The sequence below is a fragment of the Heteronotia binoei genome, chromosome 3 (genome assembly GCF_032191835.1).
Source record: "Heteronotia binoei isolate CCM8104 ecotype False Entrance Well chromosome 3, APGP_CSIRO_Hbin_v1, whole genome shotgun sequence".
NCBI classification, from domain to species: Eukaryota; Metazoa; Chordata; class Lepidosauria; order Squamata; family Gekkonidae; genus Heteronotia; species Heteronotia binoei.
Genome location: NC_083225.1, coordinates 82,405,166 through 82,424,286, shown reverse-complemented (window position 1 = coordinate 82,424,286; position 19,121 = coordinate 82,405,166). Strand labels below are relative to the sequence as shown.

The window sequence follows — 19,121 nt, the reverse complement described above, 5'->3', positions numbered from 1 at the left end:
CTCAGTTTTATTAATTTCATTAAGTACATTATAAACCGCCTTGGAGACTTTTTTCAAGTTGAAAGGTGGTCCATAAATAAAGGCGTTTGTGAGATAACATGGGATGGGAGAGGGAAGGGAGCTCAGAAAGAAAAGACAAGCACCCCAAGGAACTCACCCCAGTCCTATATATGTAGCCTGCCTTTCCACCCAGAGGAACTATGACATGGTAAAACTGTATTTAAAAGCACAAAACAGATTAAAAATAAACTCTAATCATCAACAACAAATATAAAATAGCAACAGAACAGAAAGAAACCAGCAGCCTACTACCATCCAAATTCCTGATGAAATAGAAGGGTCTTAAACTGCTTCCTATATACCAGCTGGCCCATCAACAACTCAGCCAATTGGCTCAGAAAGCCACAGTTTTATATCTATTTTTAAGTTTATTTCATTTTTTAAAAAGTAAGACAAAGGATGAACTTATAAATGGAGTGTCATCATTTTACACTATCTAATCTGTTAGGGTTGCCATCCTCCAGGCGGCACCAGGCAATCTCCCACTATTATAATTTATCTTCAAGATCAATTTCCCTGCTCTGGAGGGGGGACTCTGGGGCACTGTATCTAGGGCAAAGTCCCTCCTGTTCCCAATCCCCCCTTCCCTGGCTTCACATCCCAAATCTCCAGATATTTTCCAACCCAGAGTTGGCAACCCTAACCTTGAGTATCAGCAAGAAAAGCAGGCTATAGAGTAAATAAATAAAAATATGTGTGATACTTTAAAAAAAGAAAAGGGACCAAGATACCTGAAGTATTGAGAAGGACTTACTTCTCTAGGTAAGTAGGCACAGGATGGCAGTCTTAAAATGAGCCCATCAAGCACCACCAGTGTAAATCAGAAGTCAGACAAAATGACTCCAAATCAAAACTGAAACAAAGAAAATTACCCTTTTCAGTAGGGCTCCCAACCTCCAGGTGGCACCTTAAAATCTCCCTCTATTACAATTGATCTCCAGATTACCAAGATCAGTTCCCCTGGAGAAAACGGCTGCTTTGGAGAGTGGCCTCTATGGCAATATGCCAGGCTGAGGTCCCTTCCTTTCCCAAACCCTCCCCCTCCCTTGGCTCCATCCCTCCATTTCCCAACCAGAGCTGCTAGCATCCCTACTTTTCAGAATCAAGCTGGTGAGGTCAGGATGCTATCAGAACACCAGTAAACAAAGCTGAGGGCTACAGAATGATGAAACTTTTCTCTACACTGCTTTACATTTGCAAAATGCTTTGCTATCTGAATTGTGCTCCTTCATTCTCAAAACAACCCTGTGAGATAGAAGCCTAGGCTTGCCAATCCCCAGGCTCCAGTGGGAGTTCTTCCGCTTTCCCAGGCTACCTCCCGCTCCCAGTCAGCTGGCCGGCGGGGGGGGGGGGAGCCCTGCCCCCCAGAGGACTATGTGCCTTTGGAGGCTTCAGTCTCCGATTGAAAGGCTTTCTCTTGGGATGGTGTGTCTGTGTTACTTTGAAGAAGTTGTCAGCAACTCGTGAGTAGAGATGCCAATCTGTCGCTTCCGTCGCTAGAAACAGCGTTGGGGTGGGGAGGGAAACGTCTGCTGAGCACTTCATTATTCCCTATTTGGAGATCGATTCTCATAGGGTATAGTGGGGAATTGATCTGGAGGTTTCAGGGGCTCTGGGGGAGCTGTTTTTTGAGGTAGAGGCACCAAATTTTCAGTATAGTATCTAGTGCCTCTCTCCAAAGTACCCTCCAAGTTTCGAAACGATTGGACCAGGGGGTCCAATTCTGTGAGCCCCAAAAGTAGGTGTCCCTATCCTTCATTATTTCTTATGGAAGGAAGACATTTAAAAAGGTGTGCTGTCCCTTTCAATGTGATGGCCAGAACTCCCTTGGAGTTCAATTATGCTTGTAACACCCTTGTTCCTGGCTCCACCCCCAATGTTTCCTGGTTTCTCCCCCAAAGTCCCCAGATATTTCTTGAATTGGACTTGGCAACCCTAGTAACACTGAATGTGATCACTGCAAAGATCACTGTTATTAAATCATGGTATCCGAAAAAGAGCCATAGCTGGCATATCAACTGAAGATGATAAAAGATCCCACATCCCTCATAGACTTGCACTTCTCTTTGTGCCAGGATTCAGCAGCACTCCCAGACTACAAAATTGCTCTTTAAGGAGAAGTGCAGTTTCCTCCAGGATAGGCTTACTCCTCTGTCCTTGAGTGGCTTTATCAGTCCCCAACAACATCACAGTTTGTATTGAGTATCAGTGTATTGGCCCTTCTCCATTGCATTGTATTTCCAGATATCTGTTCTGAACCCTCACAGACCCAATTAGGCTGAGTGGGAGCAATAGAGGTGGATTAAATCTGTATAAGACTGGAGGAGGGTGGATGTCATCCCAATCTTCAAAAAAGGGAGGAGAGATGACCCAGGAAACTAATGGCCAGTCAGACTGACCTCTGTCCCAGGGAAGATACTGGAGCAGATTTTAAAGAGATCAATCTGTGAGCACCTAAAGGACAACTTGCTGATCCAGAGGAGTCAGCACAGATTTGTCCCTAAGAGGTCCTGCTAGACCAACCTAATTTCCTTCTTTGATTGACTGATGAGCTTACAGGATCAAGGAAATGTTGATGATGATATGATATGATATTGGATTTATATCCCGCCCTCCACTCTCAGAGCTGCATACAGTCTCCTCCCCCACAACAGATACCCTGTGAGGTGGGTGGGGCTGAAAGCTCTCTCAAGGCAGCTGCGCTTTCAAGGACAACCTATGCCAGAGCTATGGCTGACCCAAGGCCATTCCAGCAGGTCCAAGTGGAGGAGTGGGGATTCAAACCCGGTTCTCCCAGATAAGAGTCTGCACACTTAACCACTACACCAAACTGGTTCTAGGTAAATGTTGTTTACCTCGATTTCAGTAAAGCTTTTGACAGTGTTCCCCATGATGTTCTGATGGGTAAACTAGAGGACTGTGAACTGAATAACTGCATTCATAGAGTAGTTGACAATGGGATTATATCTGAATGGGGGGGAGGTTCCAGTGGGGTGCCACTGGGCTCAGTTTTTGGCTCTGTGCTTTTCAATATTTTTATCAGTCATCTGGATGAGGATGTGGAGGGGCTACTTATTAAATTTGCAGATGACACCAAATTGGGAAGGGCAGTGAATACACCAGAAGATAGAGTTAGAATTCAATGAGATCTGAACATGCTGGAAAAGTGTGCAGAAGTAAAACAAAATGGAATTTAACAAGGATAAGTGTCAAGTTCTACATCTTGGTAACAAAAATGAGAAACACCCTTACTGGAGGGGGATATGCTTCTGGGTAGCAGTATGTGATACAAGATCTCAGCGGGTACGGCAGTTGGCCCCCTTCCTGGAGTATGCTGACTTAGCGATGATGATCCACGCTACGGTCACCTCAAGAATAGATCACTGTAATGCTCTCTACATGGGGCTACCCTTGACTCTGACTCAGAAACTACAGCTAGCACAGAACGCTGCAACACAGTTGTTAATGGGTCTCTCTCGTTGGGAGCACATTCAGTCAGTGCTGAAAGAGCTGCACTGGCTTCCTATTATGTTCCAAGTCCATTTCAAGGTGTTGGTATTGACCTTTAAAGCCCTGTATGGTCGGGGGCCTGCCTATCTACGGGACCGCCTTTCTCTGCATGTTCCCCAGCAACTACTGCGTTCAGGGACACAAAATCTACTGTGCATCCTTGGACCAAAGGAGGACAGATTATGCTCCACAAGGGCTTGGGCTTTCTCGGTGGCAGCACCAGAAATGCGGAATGCCCTCCTGGAGGCTATAAGGGCCCTGCGGGATCTTTCTACCTTCCACAGGGCCTGCAATACAGAACTGTTCTGACAGGCATTTAACATCTGACCCGGGAGAAGACTGCCACCCCACATCTCTAAAGAGCTATGATTACTATATGATCACCATGAGGAAAAGAACCTGTCTATATTAAAGACAGCACCATAGAATGTTTTTTAGAATGTTTAAATTGTAATTGTATTTTATTGGTTTTTAAATTGTAAATGCAAATATCTAAATTGACTGTTAGCCACTCTGAGTCCACTTGCGGAGAGGGCGGGATAGAAACTTAAGGTAAGTAAGTAGGTAAGGTGGACCATAAGTTAAATATGAGCAGCTAGTGCAATGCAGCAACAGAAAAGGCATATGCCATCTTGGGGGTGTATCAACAGAGGCATGACTTCCCAATCACAAGATGTCATAGTTCCACTGTACACTGCATTGGCCAGGCCACACCTGAAGTATTGTGTGCAGTTCTGGAGGCCTTACTTCAAGAAGGATGTGGACAGAATGGAGCGGATGCAGAGGAGAGTGACAAGGATGATCAGGGGCCTGGAAACCAAGCCCTATGAGAAAGGCTGAGGGACTTGGGGATGTTCAGTCTGGAGAAGAGGATGTTGGGGGCAGGGGGGACATGATTGCTCTCTGTAAGTATTTGAAAGACTGTCATTTAGAGGAGGGCAGGGAGCTGTTCCTGCTGGCAGCAGAGGAGAGGACTCATAATAATGGATTTAAATTAAGAGTGCAAAAGTATCGACTGGATATTAGGAAAAATGTTTTTACAGTAAGAGTTGTTTGACAGTGAAATCAGCTACCAAGGGAGGTGGTGAGCGCCCCCTCACTGGCAATCTTTAAGCAGTGTCTGGATGAAAGGATGCTCTAAGCTGATCCTGCATTGAGCAGGGGTTGGACTAGATGGCCTGTATGGCCCCTTCCAACTCTATGATTCTACTATTCCCAGCATCTTCATGTGGATGCTAAGCAGCATGGGGGCAAAATGGACCCCTGCAGAACCCCACAGCATAAAAATCATAGAATCAAGCAGTGTTCCTTTGGCACCACATTCTGGATTTGGCCTGCCAAATAATAACCATTAAAGATTGCTCTTAAATAACTCCAGAAGTGAGTTCAGAAAAGCAAAGTAGCAAGCCTACATGTAATGCAGCATTCAAAGCTTTTGATCCAGTCCCATTTGATTATGGTTCAAAGAGCGAAGGAGCTAGAGGTTTCTCAGGTCCAAGTTTGCAGTCATTCCTGTACCTATAGTAAATGCATAGCAGGAAATATTTTGTCAGCTTTTTCTATCCTTGTAAAACAGGGTTTGTCTATCATCCTACATAAATGAATACAATAAAACAATGTTTACGTTTATCTGCTTTCCTGTCTTCTTATGCAGCTTTTGATAGTTTACCACCTGTGCAGTATAAGGAAACTATGAATACCATCCTCTTGCGGATTCAGCAGTCAGAAGTGAAACTCTCCATACCTCAGGTTACTGTTACAGAATATGAAATCATGGAGCAAAGGCTCAGGGAACTAAAGGCAAGTACAGATTGTATAATAAGACTATGGATCAATTATAGACATAATGTAAGTGCTCATAGATGATATACTGACAGATTTCTCAGTGTTTGCCATGGTGGGTCTCAGTATGAACAAAATGATATTAAATGTAATATTAATTGTTCATTTTCTAGGCTTTGCAAAATTCCTTGCAAGAGCAACAAGATGGACTAAACTATTTAAGCACAACCATGGAAGAGATGTGTAGGAAAGCTCCTTTAGAAGTCAGTAGAAAATATAGATCAGAAATTGAAGGAATTGTTGGCCGTTGGAAGAACTTATCAGCTCAGCTCGTGGACAACTGCCAAAAACTTGAGGAGCAAATGACTAAATTGCAGCAATTTCAGGTTAGCTGTGCTTTCTTTTTTATCCTTGTTTTTTCTTAATAACACAGTTGTCAATTGGGGTCCTATTTATCCCAGTGGGCCATCCTTATCCAGTGAGTAACACAGAGACCCAAAAGGTTTAATTCATTTCATTGTGTTCCTTACTGGTTCAGCATGGCCCACTGAAGTTAATGGGGCTGTATATATGTGGGAAGTGTCATCAAGTCATAGCCAACTTATGGAGATACTAGTGACAGGCTTTCAAGGCAAATGAGAATCAAAGGTGGTCTGCCATTGCTTTTCTCTACTGCATCTTCCTTGATGCAGTATCTTCCTTGGTGCAGTATCCACCCTGCTTAGATTTCAAGATTTGATAAGATAGGGCTATACCATGCCACCCTCCCTCCTGAGGATGTATATAGGCAGCAATATATAACCAGTGGAGAGCTTTTTTTGTAGCAGGAACACTTTTTCATATTAGGCCACACACCCCTGATGTAGCCAGTCCTCCAAGAGCTTACAGGGCTCTTATAACAGGGCCTACTGTAAGCTCTTGGAGGATTGGTTACATCAGGGATGTGTGGCTTAATATGCAAAGGAGTTCCTGCTACAAAAAAAGCCCTGATCCTGTGTGATAGGTTACTTAAAATGAATACCTCCAATGGTCATTAACCAAGACAAAAGGAATAGGGTGATGTATAATATCTAAGACAAAGTTTTCCAAAAGGTGAACATAGGATAAAGCATAGGTATTTTACCTTTTTTACAGGGAAGCTGGTTGAATCTTTTACTCAGTTTTTGTTTGATTATTAATTTCTTTAATATATTTTATGATCCTTCCCAACATGAAGTTCTTGTGGAGGCTTACAATAAAAGCAAATGTCAATTGCAAATAATGCAGCCAATAAAATTGCTGCAATCAAAAACAGCAGGGATATTAACAGTAGTACTACTAATAAAGACAGCAGAAGCACCAACACTCATCATCTGAGAAGTAAGGCAAAAGGAAGGAAAAACAGCTATTACCAAAGACTTGGAAAAACGAAGTAGCTTTCACCTGGTGTCTAAAAAGCAGATGTCAGCAAACAGAGGAGGGCACTACAACAAAGATGGCCCCATCTCTGTTGGCTACCTGTCTTACTTCAGAAAGTGGCAGCACACAAAGCAGGACCCCTGCTGAGCATTTGGTCGAGAACAGTAATGGTCTGGCACTCTCACATCCCATTCTATGCTTTCCCCCACCTCCGTCTATTTTATCTGCCCATTAAACATGTGAGCACTGAAAAATTCTGTTCCCGTCTTGGTCGATGTTTTGTTTTTATTGTGGAGGCTCTGTATTTTAATGTTGTTTTAATCATGTTATTATTGTGCTTTCTTTGATGTAAGCTATACTGAGCCCTGCTTGCAGAGAAGGGTGGCCCAACAAATCCAATATAATATATATAATAATCCAATATAATAACTAAATAAATAAGACCATAGCAGTTGGGCTGTAGTTCATATAGTTATTTTGGCCCCAGACAGTGGACAGTTTTAAGACTTTAAAAGTAGAAACCAGATTTTGAATTATCCTTGGAAATGAATCAGAAGCCACTGAAGTTCTTTCAGAGCTGCCAGCCCCCACTAATGTGGTCTGCCAGGAAGTCACACCACAACTTTAGAGGTCAGCTGCTATTTTGAGCATCTGAAACAATTGCTGCAAAGGGAGAAATTTTCTTAGGGACATTGGTTGTGCTCTATAGTATTTACCATACTATATATCTGAACTCCTTTGCATATTAGGCCACATTGTAGCCAATCCTCCTGGAGCTTACACTAGGCCCTGTCCTAAGAGCCCTGTAAGCTCCTGGAGAATTGACCACAAAAGGGGTGTGTGGCTTAATATACAAAGAAGTTCCTGCTACAAAAAAAGCCCTGGTATTTACCAACTATTAGATTTTTGCAAATATGATTCTTTATAAAGTAAGCTCTTCTTTTCTAGACTGGCACTGAATGGTAGGAATAAAAGTCCCAATTAATGGTGGACTGAGGCAACTTTGAGGACTAAAAATCCATTTTCCTAGGTGTAAACTTAAAGTAGCCCTCCCCCCAGTTTCCAGATGGGGGAGGAACCGTCCATATGAACTGGTGGATTTCTAGACAAAATTCTTAGGAGATTTCTAAATAGTGAAAGCAGTCCAAATGCTTATTTGCTTCCATTTTGTTGATAAATAAGAAGGTTATTATAAGATAAATAAGAAGGCGGTGGTGACTCAACTACAGGGATTCCTGGATGACACTTCCTCACTGGATCCATTCTTTCGGCCGGGTTATGGGATGGAGACGGTTCTGGTTGCCCTCATGGATGAGCTCTTGCAACATCTGGATTGGGGCGGCTCAGCTGTGCTGTTATTATTAGATATGTCAGACCGATTTGATATGGTTGACCATCAGCTACTGTCCAGCCACCTTGCTGATGTGGGGATCCAGGGGTCCACCTTGCAATTGCTGGCCTCTTTTCTCCAAGGTCGGGGACAAAGGGTGGTGATAGGGGAAGAATCATCCCAGAGGCACCCACTTATATGTGGTGCACCACAAGGCGTGGTTCTGTCCCCAATGTTATTTAACATCTATATGAGCCCCTTGCCCAGATTGTCAGAAGGTATGGACTTGGGATGTCATCAATATGCAGTTGACACCCAGCTCTATCTGTTGATGGGTGGCCAGTCTGATTGTACCTCGGACAATCTGGACTTAGCTCTACAAGCCGTAGCATCTTAGTTTAGGCTGAGTCAGCTGAAGTTCAATCCAATGAAGACGGAGGTTCTCTATCTGAGTTGGGGTGGCCCAGGAAGGGAGATTCCTTTGCCAGCTTCTTGACAGGATGCCACTAATACCAGCCCCTAAGGTCAAGAGCTTGGGAGTGCTCCTGGAGTCCTCTTTGGCAATGGAGGTCCAGGTAGCAGTCACTACCAAATCCGCCTTTTTCCATCTTCAGTGGGTACAGCAGCTGGCCTCTTTTCTGGAGCACGACGACTTAGCAATGGTGATTCATGCTATAGCCACCTCAAGAATAGACCACTGTAATGCTCTCTACATGGGGCTACACTTGACCTTGACTCAAAAACTACAGCTAGTGCAGAACACTGCAGCATGGCTGTTAATGGGGCTCCCTTGATGGGGCATATTCAACCAGTGCTGAAAGAGCTGCACAGGCTACCTGTTGTGTTCCGAATCTGCTTCAAGGTGCTGGTAATGACCTTTAAAGCCCTATATGGTCAAGGGCCTGCTTATCTATGGGACCGCCTTTCTTCATACGTTCCCCAGAGAGCACTGCGTTCAGGGACACAAAACCTTTTATCTATCCCCAGACCAAAGGAGGCCAGACTGTGCTCTACACAGGCTAGGGCCTTCTCAGTGGCACACCAGAAATGTGGAACACCCTTCCAGAGGCCATAAAGGCCCTGTGGGACTTCTCCCAATTCTGCAGGGCCTGTAAAACTGAACTATTTCAACAGGCTAACACTTAAATGGCCACTCTACACTCCTGAGTGATATCACTCATGAGGAATTACGATCACTATAGGATCACAGTAAGAAGAAAGTAAGTTATGATCCTGCCTATACTGAAGTTTTGAACAGCACCATGAAATGTATTTTAATTGTTTTTCTGTTGTTTTAAATTATAATAATCAATTGTTTTTGAACTGACTGTTAGTTGCCCTGAGTCCACTTGAAGAGAGGGCAGGATAGAAAATTAAAGTAATAAATAAATAAATAAATAAATCATAAAGGGTACCAAAGTTTCTAGTATAATCTCCTCACAAAGCAACTGGTAAAAGATCTGGGAAGTCTGGAGAAAAGCAGAGTAAGAGAAAAATATGAACATACACACACACAGCTTTTTTGTAGAAAAAGCCCAGCAGGAATTTATTTACATATTAGGCACACCCCCTGATGGCAAGGCAGCCGGAACTTTGTTCCTGCTCAAAAAAAGGCCTATATATATGTCTGTCTGTGTGTGTGTGTGTGAATGTACACATGAGTATAAATATACAAGTTGGGGTGCTGCAAGGACTTGTGGGAGGCATCTCATTTTCCCCTCCACTGCATGCTCTTTCCCTTTCCTGAAAGCCTTTCGCCTTTTCCTTCTCTTCTTTCCTTCCATCAGCCAACCTACCATTGTCTGCCCCACCAATCTTTGAATTTCCTTCCCTCCCCTGGCACCCTTTCCTGAGGGAAATTATGGCCCAATTGTGTGGTGCTAGCTGAACTGGGCCCATTTGTGCTGGGGGGCAAGGGGGCACCTCACTGCATCCCCTCCCCACACTATTTCATCCTTCCCCCATCCTATCAGCTTCAATCCTCACCATTGCCTGCTTCCTTCTCTCCTTCACACTCACCCATCATCTTATCTGACCCCTATCTTATTAACTTAGTTTGTATCTTGCCTTCCTCCACAATTGGGACCCAATGCAGCTGTGATGGACTGCACTTTAAAATCTCAGAAGTGCTCTGTGAACAGGTAATGGACTGTGAAAGTTGATTCCTCATATAGCCAGAGAGTCTTGAGTGACAGGCAACTCCAAGGAATTTGATTGGTTAGCATCAGTTGAGCAGAGAGACCTGAATACAGCCTGAATTCAGCCCTGATGGAGAAGAGTCTAGTACTGACAAGTCTGAATCTATTCCTGACAGAGAAGAGTTTAGTGCTGACACACTTTGTGCTTAGCCCTGACTTTCAGCAGTATAACAAAGTACTGAGAAGGTTGCAGGAGAAGGGGTAGGGTTGCCAAGTCTAACAAGGGAACTTTGGGGGTGGGGCCAGGAGACTTCCCCGTTCCCAAAAATAAATAAATAGAAATATAGCAGTGCCATTTCCCTGAATACAGTCTTCATTTCGTCATCCCCCCAGCAGCTAGCTGCACTTCCACTCCCCCTTCTCCCCCTCCCTCTCTCTCTCACACACACTCACACACACTTTGTGGTCTCACTGGGGCAATTTACTCACCTTGGGAGTTGTTGAATGCTGTATACTCAACCAAGTTCTTCACAATAACATAAGGAAACCAGAGGTTCACTCTATTTTACTGTGCAAAGAACTTATGAAGGGACTGTAAAACAAACAGAGGGAGGAGGTTGCTTCCCTTCCCTTTCTCACAACAGCCACATTTTTCTGCAGCTCACCCCACCCCCATTCAGCCTGGCTCTGGAGATTTAAAGGCACACACACCTTTCAGAAAGCAAGTCCTTCCCAAATGTCTTCTAAGCCTTCCAAGGTGGAAAGGCACATGGTGGCTGTAGGGGCATGGCTTCCCCCCCACTGGCCAGCTGACTGGGGGCAGGAAGGAGCCTGCAAAACCATGGGATTCCGCACTGGGACCTGGCAAGCCTAAGGGGGAGTGTAGTTAGGTGAAGACTCCCATTCAGGCCAGAAAAGAGGATAGATCTTCAAGTGAAAGAAGAAATTCCCTACTGAGTTGGAAAAGCTGGACACTGCCATCTGCCTCACTTCACCTCACATGGGGTTTGGCTAGGCATTGCCATCTGTCTCACCTCACATGGGGCTCTTCCAGGCCAGGCACCACTGTCTGCCTTGCCACATGTGGGGCTTGGCCAGACTGGGTGCCAAAGTCTGGCTCTTATTGCACAGGAATTGGCTGTGTGCCAGTGGGCTAAGCCAGGTATAGCTACCTCCCCTGACTTACCTCTCATTCAGAGCCCCTGGGATGGGCTCTGTCTCCCCTGCCTTGGTGCCGCCTCTCCCATCTTGTGTGGAGCTTGGGTGGGTCAAGGCTCAGCTCATCTGCCAGAGGGCTGAGTGACCCAGGTGGGAGGACAGCCCATCAGCCTACCCAGAAAGTATTCAGATGCTCTCAATGGCCTGTGAGTTAAATTAGGCTGAGAATTTGGAAGTGGCTCATGGTCACCTAGTGAGTTTCCAGAGTGCAATGGCAATTCAAGGTCCCAGTGTGAAACTCTAACTACCACACCACACTGACATGGGGGGGAGGCTGTTGTTGAACAGTGGCAAACAGCCAGGCCTAGGAAGGTAAGTCGTATTTGGTTGGTAGCAAATCTCCTTTTGTTTTTTGCTGTGCCTGGCCCCCAATGAGTATTTCCCTCAAAGGCCAAAATATCACACACATGAAGCTGCCAAACTGATTCAAACCATCTCTGACAGAATTTGTTCTTGCTCCTTTGCTAAAATAGATACAATCTCTCATATTTTATTGGAATGACTTCTATATATAACTTAAGATAGTTTTCTTCTACCATGGTTGATGAATTTCTATAACCCTAATTCAAGCAGAGTGGTCTCCTTCCTACTCTCAGATCAAAATCCTAATATAGTTTTGGATGTCAGGTTTTTTAAAATCCTTTTGTCTTTTGGAAAGCACATAGAGAATATAAATGAAATTTCAAATTGTTACACTGCTCAAGGCATTGAACCATAGAGCTTTTATTGGACAGAGGAAAGGAAAAGAAAGGAAAGCCCCCATAGCCTTTGCTTTCCATCCAACAGCCAGTCTGTCTTCTCCCCATCTTCAGTTTTCTGCCCTACTCTACCCTGGCATACTGTGCCCAGGAAAACCATGCCCCAATTGTGTGGTACCAGTTGCCAGAGCAGGTCCAGTTGCACAGTGAAGAGCCTTTAAAGACTTGCAAACGGTGGCTCAGTGGTAGAGCATCTGCCTGGTAAGCAGAAGGTCCCAGGTTCCATCTCTGGAATCTCCAACTAAAAAGGGTCCAGGCAAAAGAGGTGTGAAAAACCTCAGCTTGAGACTCTGGAGAGCCGCTGCCAGTCTGAGAAGACAATATTGACTTTGATGGACCCAGGGTCTGATTCAGTATAAGGCAGCTTCATGTGTTCATGTGTACCCATTTCCCCTGTCTCTACTTCCCCGCACTATTTCCTCCTTCCTTCCACCTGTCAATCCTTTAACTGCTTCCTTCTCTCCTTCTTATCTACCATCCTTTTATCTGCCTCTCTATCTGCAGCTAAATTTATGGAGACTCAAACAACCTTACTTCATTCTCTCCTCCATTTTATCATCAGAAAACCTTGTGAGCGGGGGTGGACTGGGAGTGGAAAAAAGCTTGGGAAAGGACCCTGCCCCTAAATCAGGGAGTGAGAGAGAAAGAGGCAGTATGTATTACCCTTCGCCTCCCTCCCAAAGAGTGGAAGAAGGAAGAAAGTAGAGTTATCCTGCCTAGGTGCTGCTTTCCTCACCTCAGGAAAGTCTCACACAGGCTAGGTGCTGCTTTCCTATCTCATGTGGGTCAAGCACTGCCTCCTTCATCTCGTGTGGAGCTGAGCTAGGCTGAGCTGGGTACCACCCTCCTCTTTGCCTTATGCAGGGCTTGGCAGGCTGGGCATGCCATCTGTCTTGCCTTGCCACACCTCACACAGGGCTTGACAGGGCACTGCCATCTATGTTGCCTCATGCAGGGCTCATTGAGCATCACTCTCTGCCTCACCTTGCATGGGGCTCAGCCAGCTCCAATCACTGGATTTGAGTATCTTCAGATTGGCTGATTTAGCTATTGGTATATATGCTGGTATAAAACAATGCCAAATATATTGCTGTTATTCACATTATTAATTTTAAAGCTTTTTCAGATGCATCACTAATCTTAAAATTACTCTTCATTGTTTAGTCCTAGTGTCATGCCGAATTAATTTACTTAGTAAACACTTTGCATAATGTAATGTGATGGTTTTTTGTTTTTCTTTCTCCCCCTAAAACCAGAATGACACTAAAACCCTGAAGAAATGGATGTCTGAAGTGGATGTTTTTCTAAGAGAAGAGTGGCCTGCCCTTGGTGATTCAGAAGCACTTGAAAAACAGCTGGAGCAGTGTGCAGTAAGTCATGACTTGTGTTGCATGCTTACACCTGTGTTACATTTCCTGGATAAAGTTTACTAAATACTGAATATCAAGAACTACTTAAAAACCATTACCTTTCTTATGAAATTACTTTGAATCTACTTAAAAGGGCATGAGATTGTTTTCACGAGGAAGTTTTGTAGGTCTTCTGATGATCTTTGTGCTTTCTGGATTTGGATGTAATTGTGAATAAAATAAAAAGGGAAGATTTTGCAATACCTGTGGAATAATGTAGATATACTTTTTTTGGTCTGTCTACCTTATATGCAGATGATTGAGTGCTGTATGGCAAAAATATAAACACATTTAATTAATAACAAGGTATCATTATTCACCAAAAACTGGAGAACTAGAACAATTTATTTTTTCATGTTTTTGCATGCAGTAAATGTTTGGTCTGCGACTTGCACTTTACTGTATGTTAATGTAGGTTGTGTATATTTATTTTTCCCATGTGAGGAGCTATTTCCCATCATATCTTTATCAGCTTCTCATTTAATTACCCCTTTGTGACAGTTTGTTGTTTATTTAAAAAGTGTGGTTCATTCTGGGATAAACTTTAGCCTCCTGGGTAAGTAGGAAATGTTACTTCAAGAATTATTAAAAATGACATTTATAATGTACTCTTTTTTGTACTTGTATTAGAATGACACCTAGCTTCTGGCATTTTCTTTACCCACAGTTTACATTTGGGGCATAGTGCTGTGGAAGGAGATACTGTTTAATAAGAAATAGCTATTACATATTTTAGCTTACCTATTTTTGTAATTTATTGAAAATGGAATGAATGCATTTAATAAGTCTGTTATCATTTTCTTGCAAATGTAACAATTGTTGTGACTTTGCAAAAAAAGTCAATACATGTTTTTTAGAGTTATGCACCTCTTGAAACTTGACATTCTCCCGCACATACTATAAGGTTTTATAAAAATGTGAATTGAGAGATTTACAAAAGATTTATGTTAGTTAACAGTCCCATAGGTACAGTGAAGCCATTGCCATTACCTCAGTGTCATCTTTGTTAAGGTTATTCTAAATTTCTTCCTGGGGCTTCTTCCATGTGACAAGCTGTTCACACATGTAATATCCCACCATGGAAATTAGTGGGGGGTTTCCCATATAAGTGTGTGTGTGGGTGTGGGTATAAATGTAGAAATAAGAGAGACTGGATTGAATGTTGAAGGAAACAGCAACTGAAATTTATTTTCCTGCTGAGATACCTAAGCTTCCCTGAATGGTGCTATCTAGTGACCACTGTTCTTTTGCAGCTAAGACTGTTGTTGTTATTCAGTCACACAGTCAAGTCCGACTCTTTGCAACCCCATGGACCTAGTCACTCCAGGCTTTCCTGTCTTCCACCATCCTCCAAATTCTGCTCAAATTCATCTTAGTTACATCAGTAATGCAACTAAGACTACCTCTGCCTTAATAATCAGGAAGGATAAAGGTTCTGCACAAATAACAAAGCTTATTAATCAATATGACATGGTATGGTAGCAAGCTTTCAACTTTTGTACCCTTCCTCAACTTAATGAGAGACAATTTTTTGCATTAGCCTTGATCACATGATCTACCCCACAGGGAGAAAGGTATCTGGCATGCAGCTCAGTTCGCATGTGAGCCAGTTCTACTTATTGATTCTTCCTTCCAAAGTCATGATATCTCCAGCCTCTTTTTCCTGTTTTATTTTTTTCTTAATGCTTGGTAAATCATTAGTATGGCATAAGAAATAATATCACATCTTCCAAAATAGTAAACTGTTGCATTTCAGATCTTGAATTGTATTCAGCTGTTTTGTAAATGGAGGCAAATTCATTCACTAACTCTGCATTTTCTTATTGGTATTTACCATATAGACAAACTAGTAAATTAGTAAACTGAAAAATAGAAATATTTTATACCTGCAGAGCTGAATATAATTAAGAAATGGAATGGGATGAAACATGCAATTTTTTTAGCATATCTAGGACACCTACAGCCCAATCCAGAGAACTGCTGTGTAGCTGCGCTTGAGTGCAGAACTAGCGTCGGTGGCCACAGTCGGCTTTCAAAGGGGAGACGTTATGCCACACTTGGAGAGGGAGAGCGGCCCGACGAGTGAGAGAGAACCCATCACCATGGTGATTCCGCCCAGGCGCACGCCATTGGCCCACTGCCGAGGCGGGGGTGGGGGAGGCACAGGCTCACGTGGGACCACGGGATTGGCCAGCCCGTTGCACATGACCAGGCAAGGGGGTGGAAAGCCCGTGCCTGAGAGGCCATCAATCCCCTCACTCCCTCCCGCTGTCAGAGACTCTGTCAGAGGCAGGCAGAGGCATGCATGGACAAGCAGGAAGTGCCAAGTGCAGGAGTTTGCTGTCCTAGACAGTGGCTGGAAGGTATGTCCGGTGTTGCCCTGCTGCCGCCCCCTGCTATGTGCAAGGAACACCTCCCCTGGGGCCCACAGAACTCAAGAGTGCGAGCCACTGGCCATGCATCCACTTCAGCAGCCCGCCCCTTAGTGCCCTGTGCACAACAGCCCTGTTGGGTTGGATAGGCTGTCAGCCCAGGCAGGCTGAGGGGTGGCACCTCCCTCTCCTGTCCAGCCAAGTGGGGTGCAGCGTGGCAGCTCATAGACCATTCCCCCTCCCAAACGAGTCCACCCACTCTCCCAGGCATTCCCTCAAAGAAGCCACTAACAGAGGGGGGGGGTTGCCCAGGGAACGTGCAGCAGATGCCACGCAGGAGAGACAACACAGGGCACAGCTCAGATTTTTTTTTTCCAGAACAGAGTGCAACGGTCTCCCTGGTGCGCGCTGGACAGTCTCGCTGTGGGTAGGGCTCCATTCAGAGCGGCAGGCAGAAACAGCTGAGGGAGTGGGGGGGGGGTGGAGCGACACACACGGAAGCCTCTGTGTTGGAGTCCCACCTCCAAAACAAAGACAGAGATCAAGAGCACCTGCAGGGGTGGTGGCTGAAAGAGCAGGCTGTGTTTCAGCCAGGCACTCTTTTAAAGGGACAGTCTCTGATCCACCTCCCCCCAACGAGGCAGCTGCCACACACACACACACCTGTGCCATGCCAGGGGTTGGGAAAGTGGCAGAGGGCAGACGAAGGGAAGAGAGCAGGCAGCAGCACAGGGTAGCAGGGTCAGCAAATGCCCCCTGATGGAGCCCACTGCCGGGTTCAAGTGCCAGAGACACTCGCTCATCGAGCACTCAAGACCGAGGGGAGGGGGAAGATGGGGGGGACAGTGGAACTTACCCAGCCATGGGCGACAGTCCTCGCATGCAGAGCCTCCAGGAGCCCGGAACCTGTGGAGACCTGGAAACAAGAGCAGTTAGTCCCAGGGCCAGGGGAGAGACCTCTCTCTCCCACTCACAAGTCAAAGATTCTGTCAGAGTAACTGCTCAGTGCAAAACCCGTCACCAATGTGCCTGCCTGTCCCTCACTCTAAGTCTGTATGGCCGGGAGCTCACCGGCAGAACTTCCCACCACGCAAAGCTGTCCCTAACAACTGAGTTGTGCGAGGCCAGAGCGGAAGTATTTCTAGGAGGAGGGAGATTGCGACTGGGTGCTGGGGAGGGGGTTCGTCAGCCTGAGGCACGAGGGAATTGGCGAGGCAATCACGCCACTCCCTAATGGGTTTCTGAGCTTCTGCAGCAGTGGAGGTGACCTTTGTTTTTGGTTTCAATGAGTGCCTATGGGACACGCCGCTGTTTTTGCAGGCGTAACACTGCGCCTCTTGTGGGGGGGGGCGTGTCATGGCCCAAACTGCTCAGGAAGCCACCTAAGCCTGGCCGCCCCTCAACTCCACCTGAATGCCATGCTCCGCCTCACTTCCTCCCACACTCAGGCGCTGCTGCCCTCAGGCAGAGCGGCGCTCTGGCGGCCCCCCTACACATGTAACTCCTCTCCACTGTGGTGGTGTCGGTCATACGTTGGCGCAAACCCTTCCTGTGCCCACGTAGCAGCTCATCTGCTCCCAAAAGACTTTCTGCCCCCCCCCCCCGCATTGTGCTGCTAAAACACCTAAAATCCTTGAATATGAACTGGTATATATCTTCATTACGGAATTGCAAGCAATAGATACATTGAGATGTATAGATATTTATAATAAATTAACATTTAAAAATGTTCCAGTATTTCAGATACTAATATATAATAAACTTATTTGCAACAATATGGTTGTTAGTTTTAAATGCGTTTAAAATGCTATTATGTGTTACTAGGTATATTTAACCTTAATGTGTTACATTCACTGAAGATTTGTAATGGAATATGTATAATTTGCCCTCCTTTAGGCTCTCGTTAATGATATCCAGACAATCCAGCCCAGTTTGAACAGTGTTAATGAGATTGGGAAGAAGATGAAGAATGAAGCCGAGCCAGAGTTTGCTTCCAGAATGCAGACTGAACTAAAAACACTTAATAGTCAATGGGATCACATTTGCGAACAGGTATTACAATGCTTGCTCAGAGTGGTCCCCCTCTAATTAAATTTCAAATTTCTTATTGCATAATTTTTCCCGCTTGGTACACAACTACTAAATATCAGAGGCAGAGCTAGACATTTAGGGTAAACACTAGTTAGACTTCCATCTCACCAAAAAAAAAAAAACAATGTGGAAATGCATGCAGGATAGAGATCGTTTCAGTAAAAGTATAATGTCCTACAGTTGTAAAACAAATACAAACTTTGGTGCAAACTGCAACAAATATGTAAAAGCCAAAAACATGCTATTCAAAAACATATATAATACTATTTAAAACAGCTTTCTCTTAATTCAAAAAATGTTAGTACCCTTTGTATTAAAATAAGGAATGGGATTCAGAGTGAAATAGCTTGTAGCTACACGTTGCAACATCTGTGCATTAAGGAAATTTGTTAAGGTAGCCAACAAGATGGCCTTGCTAGAAAGCAGTAATACTACAGAAAAAAATCAAAACTCTTAGGGAAGAACTGGACAACAAAATCTATATGAATCACTTGTCTCATTTATGAACAAATTCATATGCATCAGTGAATAGGTTTGTTTGTTCCAGGCATTCAAGGATGAAATTGGGGGGTGGGGGACAAGAACAGACATAGAAAAACATAATACAAGTTATTACAGTTTTTCAGCAAAACAATGGTGAAGGGATAATATAAGTGGTAGGGTAATTTTGTATTACTGGGATGTAAATAGACATCTCAGCATATAGAAACTTTGAAAGTTCTGGGGGTATTCTGCCTTATGCTACTATATATAGTAATGCATGTATTACACTTTTAACCCATATAGCTGTTTTCATATAATAAACTTTCTGTATTGCTCTTTGTGTTTTTAGTTCTGAATCTGAAGTGTGGGAAATGGTACCTATTTTTATTTGATTTGATTTATATCCTGCCCTCCCCGCCAAAGCAGGCTCAGGGCGCCTGGGGGAGGGGAAGAGTACCTGGGGGAGGGGGAAGCATATGTCACTTTTAGAGTTGTCAGGCTACAGCTGATACTCCCCAGGAGAAATTGGGGGACAGAACCTGGCATTGTACCAGCATTGTGCCAGTGCACTT

General features: G+C 44.4%; 1 protein-coding gene across 2 annotated transcripts in view; it reads left to right on the top strand.

The window, feature by feature from the left end:
• DMD (dystrophin) overlaps positions 1-19,121 on the top strand; it is a 1,885,017-nt gene that overhangs the window by 760,043 nt on the left and 1,105,853 nt on the right. For both annotated transcript variants that reach the window (XM_060234097.1, XM_060234096.1), the window contains exons 22-25: positions 5,225-5,370; positions 5,526-5,738; positions 13,451-13,564; positions 17,872-18,027. In XM_060234097.1, the coding sequence (XP_060090080.1) occupies positions 5,225-5,370; positions 5,526-5,738; positions 13,451-13,564; positions 17,872-18,027 (629 nt within the window). The remainder of the gene's footprint in view (positions 1-5,224; positions 5,371-5,525; positions 5,739-13,450; positions 13,565-17,871; positions 18,028-19,121) is intronic.